Source organism: Malurus melanocephalus, unplaced genomic scaffold, assembly GCF_030028575.1.
Source record: "Malurus melanocephalus ecotype Western Australia unplaced genomic scaffold, MMel_1.1 scaffold_117, whole genome shotgun sequence".
Lineage (NCBI taxonomy): Eukaryota > Metazoa > Chordata > Aves > Passeriformes > Maluridae > Malurus > Malurus melanocephalus.
The window spans coordinates 1,724,046-1,733,998 of record NW_026623349.1 but is presented as its reverse complement, the minus strand read 5'-3'; the positions used below and the strand labels follow the sequence as shown (position 1 = coordinate 1,733,998).

The 9,953-nt window shown below is 42.5% G+C and overlaps 1 protein-coding gene across 3 annotated transcripts; it reads left to right on the top strand.

Annotated features, from left to right (window-relative positions):
- The first annotated feature begins 37 nt into the window (after positions 1-37).
- RMI1 (RecQ mediated genome instability 1) lies at positions 38-9,734 on the top strand. 3 transcript variants are annotated; one of them, XM_057370016.1, is made up of 2 exons: positions 38-160; positions 2,494-9,734. In XM_057370016.1, exon 2 carries the CDS (start codon positions 2,522-2,524, stop codon positions 4,403-4,405), a length of 1,884 nt encoding a protein of 627 aa, XP_057225999.1. In that variant the 5' UTR covers positions 38-160; positions 2,494-2,521; the 3' UTR covers positions 4,406-9,734. The 3 variants fall into 3 exon arrangements, with proteins under 3 accessions (XP_057225999.1, XP_057226000.1, XP_057226001.1); XM_057370017.1 differs by having other exon boundaries at positions 38-323; XM_057370018.1 differs by having other exon boundaries at positions 38-327.
- Positions 9,735-9,953: the final 219 nt, after the last annotated feature.

Here is a 9,953-nt window from a genome sequence, read left to right as displayed (position 1 = left end):
CCGCCCGCCGCYGGCTGCCGCGAGACTCTCGCGATGATTCGGCATGCGCCTCCCATTGGCTGGTGGCGCGCGCGGCGGTTTCGCGGGGAGCAGGCTCGCGCCGTGCCCCCTCGGTCGGGCCGGGAGCCGGGGCCGCCGTGCCGGGATCGCGGCTCAGCCGGTGAGTTGAGGCTCTCGGCCCCTCATCTTCCTCCTCCTCTCGCCWCTGCTTCCTTCTAGCCCTCACCACCTTCACCTCCGTTGCCCGAAAGCTGACGCTTTTCATGGATTAAGTAACTACGCGATATCTTCCCAGCGTTGGATTTTCTGGGGAGAGCTTGGAGGCAGGTTGTTTTTTTGTTAGTTCTGAAAGTTATAATGGCAAAAAAAAGTCCCCGACAAAACCCACACCTGGTGTTTCTTAAATATGCTTACGGTAGATTTTGTTTTCGTTGTGTTCTGTAGAGAGATTGAGCTCCTCGGTCGCCCTTTCTAAGGTATTAAACATGATCCATGAACAGTGAGGCAGCCTAATATCTTTTGAACGTCTGTATTAGTGATATGGGTGCAGGAGTTGGATGCAGCATTAGCAAGTGTGTTAGCAATACCAAACGGATGTGCTGCTGACTCTTCTGSACAAGAGCCTTGCAGAGGGTCTGGATACAGTGGAGCACTGCGTCGTTATCAGTGGCATGAAATTTAACAACTAATAMCAAAKTTTGCCCGTGGAGTGCAGYAAAGSWGGGCACAAGTATCAKCTGGGAGAGGARTGTGTGGAGAGCAGCCCTGCAGAAAGGGATCTGGGGGTGCTGGGGGCAGCAGCTCAGTGTGGGTCAGCGCTGTGTGCCCGGGCAGCCAGGAGGGCAAACCCCACCCCGGGCTGCATCAGACACAGCAGCACCAGCCCCACAAAAAATGGGATCATCCCGCTGGATTCAGTCCTGGGGCGGCCTCACCCCGAGTCCTGTGTGCTGGGCTGGGCCCCACAGTTTGGGAAGGGTATGAAGGTCCCTGAATGTGTCCAGAGGAGGGGAACAGAGCTGCTGGAAGGGCTGGAAGGAGCTCCTGTGAGGAGCGGCTGAGGGCTCTGGGTTTGTCCAGTTTGGAGAGGAGGAGGCTGAGGGGACACCTCAATGTTCAAAGATTCCTGAGGAGGGGACCTGGAGAGGGAAGTGCAGGTCTCTTTCTGGGATTCAGCAACAAAAGATGTGGGAATGGTTCAAAACTGTATTAGGGGAGGTCTGGGCTTAACAATAGGAAAAATTTTACCAAAGACAACAAAGGTGATGAAAGCTCTAGAGGGTAAGTGATATGAGGGGTGGCTGAGGGAGCAGGGCCGAAGAAGCGGAGGCTGGGGAGAGACCTTATCGCTCTCCCCAGTTGTGTGAAATGAAGTTGTCGCCAGGTGGGGGCAGTCTCTGAGAGTACAGTTTCAAAGGTGTACCAAAGGAGAATCAGGTTGGACATCAGGAATTTTTTCACAGAAAAAATGTGTTTAAGCATTGAACAGGCTGCCCAGGGAGGTAATGGAGTTACCATCCCTGGAACTGTTAATAAGTGACTGGGCACTTGGTGCTATGGTCTAGATGAGATGGTGGTGTTCAGTCAAGGTTGGGCTCAATGATCTTTTAAGTCTTTTCCAAATTATTCTGATTCTAAGAGCATGACCAAACCTTGGAACAAGCTTAGAGGTGGCTGATGCCCTAAAACTGTTAGCATTGAAGATGCACCTGAACAATATGTTTAGTAATACGTTTTTATTTTTGGTCAGCCCTGAATTGGTCATTGGATGGACTAGATGATCATTCAAAGGTCCTTCCAACTGAAATTGTTCTGTTCTGTGCTTGTTCTGCAGCTGCTCTGTACAGCTACTTCCTAAACTAACAAGAAGTTAGGCACTGATGTCCCTGAGGTGATAGCTGCCAAGACTTGGCGCTGTTGCCCTGCGTTCTAGRTAACAATGTTTCAGCTTTCTGGTGTCAGGTACAAAGCTTTCAGTCAGGCTGAAAGTCACCCCTCTGACAGGAGTGTTGATAGACCACAGCTTGGCTCATTCAGTCCTTACTTCTGTTCATAACAGTGCTGGTGAAGTGGGAGAATAACATTTTAGGTCAATTTCTGAAGTAAACAGAATGTTAACAGCAGCACACACAGAAAGAGCACCATAAAAAAAAGGAAATACATTTAAAAACCTACTGCTGTTTTGGTTTGGGTTTTTTTTCCMTTCACTTTCCATTCATAAGAAAAGAATTTCAGTTATATATTTCTAATTAAATCAGCATGGTTGCTTGTTTAAGTCTCCATACTTTTCATATATTTTGCACATACCTTTTGTGCTGATAGTTGCACATACCTTTTATGTTGATTGAGATGTTAAATGTTAAAAGTGCTTGTGGATTTTACTGTCGGTAGATGTAATGGTTTTAATTTTTTTAATACAATGTGATCTTGAAACTTTTCATAATTTCAGTTTTTATCAGAAGATTAAATGTGTCTTTTTAAATCCTATTTTAGGGAATTCAGTCTCTTACCATAAAAGAAAATGTCTACATCTAGCATTGCAGCAAGAGTGGAAACCTGGCTTTCATCCAAATGGCACGTCAAAGTTCCTTTGACATGGCTGGAAGCATGTATTAACTGGATCCAGGAAGAAAATAGTGGTAGTAACTTAAATCAAGCTCAGATTAACAAGCAGGTATTTGAGCAATGGCTTCTTACTGATCTGAGAGACTTGGAATATCCCATTTTGCCTAACTGCATCTTAGATACTCCCAAAGGAGAGTTATCAGGCTTCTACTCCATACAGATTGATTCACTGGTTGATGTTAGCCAGCCAGCATATTCTCAGTTGCAGAAGCTAAGAGGGAAAAGCACTGTAAATGAAGAAGTAACAGCCAGTACTCAGACATTTCAGAAGCCCTGGGAAGCAAAGCCTACTCGAATGCTGATGCTACAACTAACTGATGGAATACATCAAATTCAGGGCATGGAATATCAGCCAGTACCTGTTCTTTGCAGTAATCTTCCTCCTGGAACAAAAATAACTGTACAGGGCAATATTGCATATCGTCTTGGAGTTCTCCTGCTTAAACCAGAAAATGTGAAACTGTTGGGGGGTGAAGTTGATGCTCTTCTTGAGGATTATTGTCAAGAAAGGGTCCTTGCTAGATTGATTGGAGAAACTGAAAACCCTAATCCTGTTGCACAAGCTGGACATGAACAGATTGTTTCAAGGCCTGTGGATGAGCTAGAACAAACTCTTGGCCCTTCGGATGAAGAGCTTTTAGCCAGCCTTGATGAAAATAATGAATTTTCTTTAAATGACAGGGCATCTTTAGAAAGTGGATACTGTAGTAGAAGCAACAATTTTAGTACAGCCTCAGGTTCACTGACTGCGCATMATAGAAATGTTTTGCTGCAGAAATCTGAAAGTCCTTTGCCTCACTCAGATGAACAAGTTTCACCTCCCACAGAATATGCTGATGGCTTTTTAAATGACTTTCCTTTAGAAGATGACTTGCTGCTGGAAGAAGAGATGCAAAGAGAGATGGAAGAAGTGCCACCAGTGGTCATGAACAGGAACATGGATTTAATTAGTGGCAGACTTCCACATACATCTAGAAGCTCCTGCAATTCATCTTTAAATGGCACTGTTGAAGAAGATGATGTGAGTGAAAGAGATAAGCTCAGGGAAACTGCCAGCAAGGAAAAGRACTTGGAAATACCAATATTTGATGAAGATGGAAATAGCGTGAATAACGTTTTGCAGCACAAGGGATTACAGCGGACCTGCAATTCATCAGATTTTTCTTTGGAAAATCCTCCTGAGGAAGGGCAGAATTATACAGACCAAGATGAAAGCAGATGTAGATACCAGCACACTTCTGACAGCAGGGTATTAAATGATGATCCTGTGTTTTCCCCCAGAATGGATCCTGAAGGAGATCAGCAGAAACATGATTCACAGATCTTTCCTTGTAAAGCAGTAGAGGCACATTTAGATTTACATTCTCCACCTTTCACATATATTTCCCTTCTTCTTGCAAAAAAACCAGAAACTGTTACAATTCTGAAAGTTAAATGTTTTATTGTTACTCTCACTGGAAACCTCACAAACAACGATGGCTCCTGGGGCATAAAGGCAAAAATTTCTGATGGTTCTGCATATCTTGAAGTAGATTTTTCTGATGATGTTCTAACAAGTTTGATCGGCTTTTCAGTGCCCGAAATGAATAGGATGAAAAAGGATCCAGCTTTACGTCTAAAACTTAAGGATGGATTAGAGAMATGTCAAAAACAACTGATAGATCTCTGTTGTTTGATGACTATTGAGTTTAACCCATGTCAATCTAAAGCTACTGTATTAACTCTTCAGGATGCCAATGTTGAGCATCTGGAACAATTGAAGAAACGTTTGAATAAATAACATTTGCAGACTTGCAGACTATATATTAGAAACCATTTAAGTCAGATTTCCCCTGAGCAACTGTTGAATGTTAAATTTTAAGTGGTGTGCCTTTTATTAGGAATTAGAATGCAAAAGTGARACAAGGAGATTGCAAAACTGGGCTGTTTCTTATGACAATATTGAAATACRCTTTCAAATATTTCTGTCTTGATTTAAAATAAAAACAGTTTTCATTTAAATTTTAGTGGAAGGTCCTTAGTCACTTTGAAAGAAAATATGTATCTTGTTGAGTGTATAGAGTATGAGAAATTATCTGATTAAGTTTTTTGTTCTTATTTCTTCTTCCTATCCTTTCCCCTTCTCTCTGGTATTTTTTGTTGTTGGTGTTGTTGTTTTGGTTGGGTTTTTTTTTCTTATTTTTCCCTTTGGTTGGTTGGTTTGAGTTGGGTTATTTTCCTGGGAATTTCGAAGAATTAAAATTATGGCAGGAGTAGGGGAACCAATGACAGGAGCAGTCTGCCCAGTGCTGGTAGTGTTTGCAAAAAATGTAAACTCTGTGGCCAGGAGAGGGATTTACCTTTCCCAYTGTGTAGAGGACCTGAGCAAATTATAACCCTGTGAGTTACCTTTGGGTTTATTTTCTGAGGTTTTGGGGAATTGCATATCCTTTACAACCTTAACAGGAAAAGCTTTAGCRTGTCTGGAACCTGCATTGCTGGATCTTTAGTTACAATTTCAGAAAAAATTGCTTGTTAGTAGGAAACTGACCAAGCTTCATTKCATGTAATCCTTGCATAAGTTAATAGAGCTGACTGTAAACTTTTAGTGCAGTTTTATGGAAATATTTCTCCTATAATGAGTTAGGAAACTTCCTTTGATGTTTTTGCCTTAACATGTAAAAGGATAGGAGTCCTTAAAGTTCAAATGGCATGAATAATCCACGGAWTTTATTCTGCCAGTGCAAAGCAAGAAGAATGTTATTCAAACTGCAAAATCCAATTACGTGTGTTTGGTTTAGATGATGAAGTARTACCTGCCCATCCTTTTTTTGTATTTGTGTTAAGGTTTAGCCATCTCTGCTATAATAATTGCTTGTCTCCTGTTCTCTTCCTCTCTCCCTTCCTCATCCTCTCCCCTATTGTCCTTGTCTTAATTTTCAACATGTTCTTCCTGGAAGGCCACTCTCATGCCTGTGGTCCAGTGCAAGCAAGAAAATCTCAATAAAGCTGTTTWCAGCTTGACTGCTCTGCAGATATTTCAGTGCAGTTTTCTAGTGTATAAGGTTTCCAGATTGTGTTCAAGCTTTTTGAATTAATGAGAAATATTGCATAGTTTTTCCAACATGAAAAGTGATATTGATRTTGAGAAAGCACGATTACTTAAGAGCTGATGTTGAACAGAAAATGGTTTATGTGGCTGTGTGTACCAGTCATTGGTTCCTGCCTTATCMGTTTTATTTGCTCTCAAATTCAACTTGTCTCATAGCAGTCTTAATGTTGTGRTTCTGTGTGTATGTATTGCATGCATATATTGCCTCACTGTGCCAGGTAGTRGTGTGTGTCAGAGCCCTTCAGGTAACCACTGTTCTTACAGGTTGAATTCAGARCTCAGGCTGCAACCCAGCAGAGGTATGGCTGCATTTCTGGACCACGCAAAAGAATTCCTGTACCAGCACCTGAAGGCAATTGTCATGGCAGCTGCTCTCACAAGTTACTTGCAGCCTTCTGGCAGAAGCAGCTTTTGCTCTTGAGAAATTATCTTTTTTCTACACTATGTTAGAAATTATCTTTTTTCTACACTACATTGCAAATTAACTTCTTGTTATCTTTGTGTCAGATGCTAAATAGACTTCTGCGCTTTCAGTGTATCTGACTGCAGTTTCAGAATTTGTGTTCTTCAGGAATGTTTTCCTTTTAATGGGAAAAAAAAGTGCTTTTTTGTTTCTGGTCACAGTGAAAACTTCCAACTAATTCAGCTTCAATACATGAAACCTACCACATAGGAAAGTGGCTGTCACTCTTAACAATGAAAGTTTGTTCTTGCCTTTCTTATGGTTGCTAAAGAAAATGAAACCAATAAATGTGCTATGGCAGTGCCAGGTACCTGGCATCAGAATATCTCCTTTAAAAGCTCTGTTGCTAAGGCAAGCTAGTAGAAAAAAAGAAGGGTCTCGGAAACTTTGCTGTGCCCTAATTATTTTCAAGGTATTCACTCTCAAACTGTAGAACAAGGGAGTGGCTAGTCSAAGAAATATGGCAGGTTTCCAAACAAAGTAGGCTGGCAAGAATAGCTTGAGGACTAGTCTAATCCTACTGGATATTAGTTTGGCCACAAATATGCATGTTATTAAAACCCAGCAACTTCCATCTTGTTGAATGCAGGCAGTGTTCTAGGGAAGCAACAGCTAGTTGATGTAATATATTTTCAACATATTGGTGGAGAGTGTGAATGGGTTTCCTAACAGGTATTCTGGACTGSTCAGTAATGTGACTTCACATTGCAAGCCTTATGTGTTTCAGGTCCTATCAAAAGCAGAAATTATCACAGTAGTGGAACACTATTGGATGGAACAGTAAACATAAAATTTGGTTCTAAATACAAACACCTGTTTCTAAATGTCTTGCTGTAATGATGTCAAACATTTCTGTTTTGAATGAAAAGATAATATTGGGAGGAAAGAATGATTTATAGTACAGTGTTTCTGAATTATCTGGTGGCAAGGAAAATTAAATGTATTTATCTGAGATGAAAGGGAAGAAAGGATGTAACACCTCATTTCAGAGCCAATTCCTTTGTATTATGGTCCTAGAAGAAACAGAATACCAATGGTAATGGCAGCAAATGAGATACTAAGGGTAAACTGATTAAATAGAAGAGGCAAAAGTTTCTTACAAATCAGCTGCTCATCCAAACGTATATGCAATGTATTTTTGTGTTGGTCTGTCACTTTTAATCCTTCTTTTCCTTAAGGATTTTTCTCCTAGTTGTACGGGGCTTTCTAACAGGGTGAAATTGCAGTGTGTTGCTGTTAGAATTTGTCCAGCTTCTGATTCTTAAGGCTCAACAAACCTGGTTCTCTTATGCCTTCCATGAAGCATGGCATGTGCTTCATGTCCCTGACCACCTTGGCAGTGTGTGCTGGTCGCCTGCTTCATTGTGTCAGTGGCTTYCTTGTGCTAGGGAACTCCAAATAGGACACAACACTCCACATGCAGTCACACAAGCGCTAAAAACAGAAGGCAGCTTGCCATCTTGGATCGGCTTCCTGGCTCTGATGGTCATTGCCACCACAAGGTCACACTGCTGACTTCAAGCTGCCCGCAAGTGCCCATGACTCTTACTCTAAAGCTTCCTAGCCCATTGGTTCTCACCCCATACTATTGCATGGAGTTATTTCTGCTAGGATGAAGGAATTTGCATTTGTCTTAGTCAAGCTTAAGGACGTTTCTCCCAGTTCATATGTCCAACTCATGCAGTACTGGTTCGCTATCACTTGTTGATTTCTTTCCTTTTCTTTCCCCTCTCTTTTCTACCACTTGCCYCTTAATTACACAACCAGAAACCTCTTCCCATAGGGAATGAGGTTGGGCAGACCTGACTTGACATTGATAGGCCTGTGCTGACTGTTTCAAAGTACCCACACCTTCATGTGCCTAGGTATGGATTCAAGGAGGATTTGCTTTAACCTCTGGGACTGAAGTCAGACTGTCCAGTTGATAATTCCCTGGATCCTGCTCCCTGAAGATGGGTGTGGCACTTGCCTTTCACAACTRGTCAGGTACCTCATGGTTGCTGTAACCTTTCCAGTGTCCTTGAGGATGGCTTTGTGGGGACATGAGCCAACACCCTCAGCAGAACCCTCTGGTTCCATGGGGAGCTGTACGTGTCTGCGCAGGGTAAAGTCGTCTGTTGCTGCACAGAAGTGCTAGTATATATGATCTCAGTAGGAAGAATCTAAAATACTGTTTAAAACACTAATTATTAGAACTAACACTTTTAGATACAGACAAGGCCATGCAAGTGGCATAAGCTCTGGTGTGAGTGGCAGGTGCCTGCTGTCTCCTCCAACATTGTGTGCTGCCTGAGCTTGTCCCACCACCAAGAGATTTGCACARCCTGAAGGCCACACTGGCTGTGCACAGCACAGACCTGCGCCTGCTCAGGTTGGCTGTGATGTGGGTCACTGACCCCTCAATATGTAATCATCTTCTGGTTAGCATCACCACATTCCCTGTCGCATCACTTACAGTAGGCTGTACTACCTTTCTACAGATACTGTTTGTAAGCTTGGGAAAATKGGAGCTTTTCTTGTCATCTGCTTATGGATCACCTGCTTCTTTTGGTATCTGTGTTGCTTATGTAAGCTGTAAGTTATGTAGACTGTATCACAGGTTTCAAACTAACACAAGTCACAGTTAATACTGGCTTTAAAATAGTTCTACTGTAGTGGAAGTGCAGATGGTGGAAGAACATAACATGTTTGACCAAATGAAACTATATAAAATGAGAACAACTGCTTTGTGACAGGTGAATACCAAAACATCTGACTGTTACATTGTTTTCATAGACAAAACTAACATTGATTTCAGCAAAGCTGTGCTAATACACAAAAGGGCAAAATGCAGGCTTCACAAATACCATCTGAATTGGTAATACATCATAAACAAGAAAGGTGAGCTGAGCTGGAAGAACTGAAAGATATTCATAGAAAGAGTTACAGATTAGAGGCCTTTCAGGATAAGAGTATTTCCTGAGTTACCAGGAGAGTTCTCACAGAGTTATTGTGGCATAGAAAATTTGCCTCAATTCTGTGGATATCAAAAAAGCAGTAGGAATGCCAATACAATTGACTGAGAGCATCTCATTTTCAGCCCTACTGAGCACCTTTATCTGTAGGTAGAGATTGGATCTGGGAGACATTCTGGTCTTGGTGCCTCTTAGTAGCTAAWTGAGTATCTCCCTGAAACGTGACTTTGTTTTCTTTGCTTAATTCCTTGTGCAAAGATCAGAGATACRCAGTACAGTTAATTTAGCTGGTATAGATGGCCCTTACATGTTAAACAACTTCTTTTTGTTTGCATACTTGGTAGGTTTGAATTTTCTTCTAGGTTGCTATAGGGGCAAAAAACACAGTATGGAGAGAATTGGAAAGACTCAACCAATGAGCTTAGGACAGCTGMATGAGGCTCAATAAGGCAAAGTGCTCAGTCCTGCACTGGGGTCACAGGCACCCCACACAGCGCCACAGGCTGGGGGAGGAGTGTCTGGAGAGCTGTTTGCCAGAAAGGGACTTGGGGGTGCTGGCTGAAGCTGGCTCACTATGAGCCAACAGAGCCAACACTGTGCCCAGGTGGCCAAGAAGCCAGTGGCATCCTGGCCTGTGTCAGCGACAATGCTGCCAGCAGGACCAGGGCAGGGATTGTCCCTCTGTATTCGGCGCTGCTGAGGCCACACCTCGAATCCTGTGCTCAGTTCTGGGCTCTCACTTTAAAAAGGTGCTGGAGGGTCCAGAGAAGGGCAGCAAGGCTCATGAAAGGACTGGAGAACATCTCTTGTGAGGAATGGC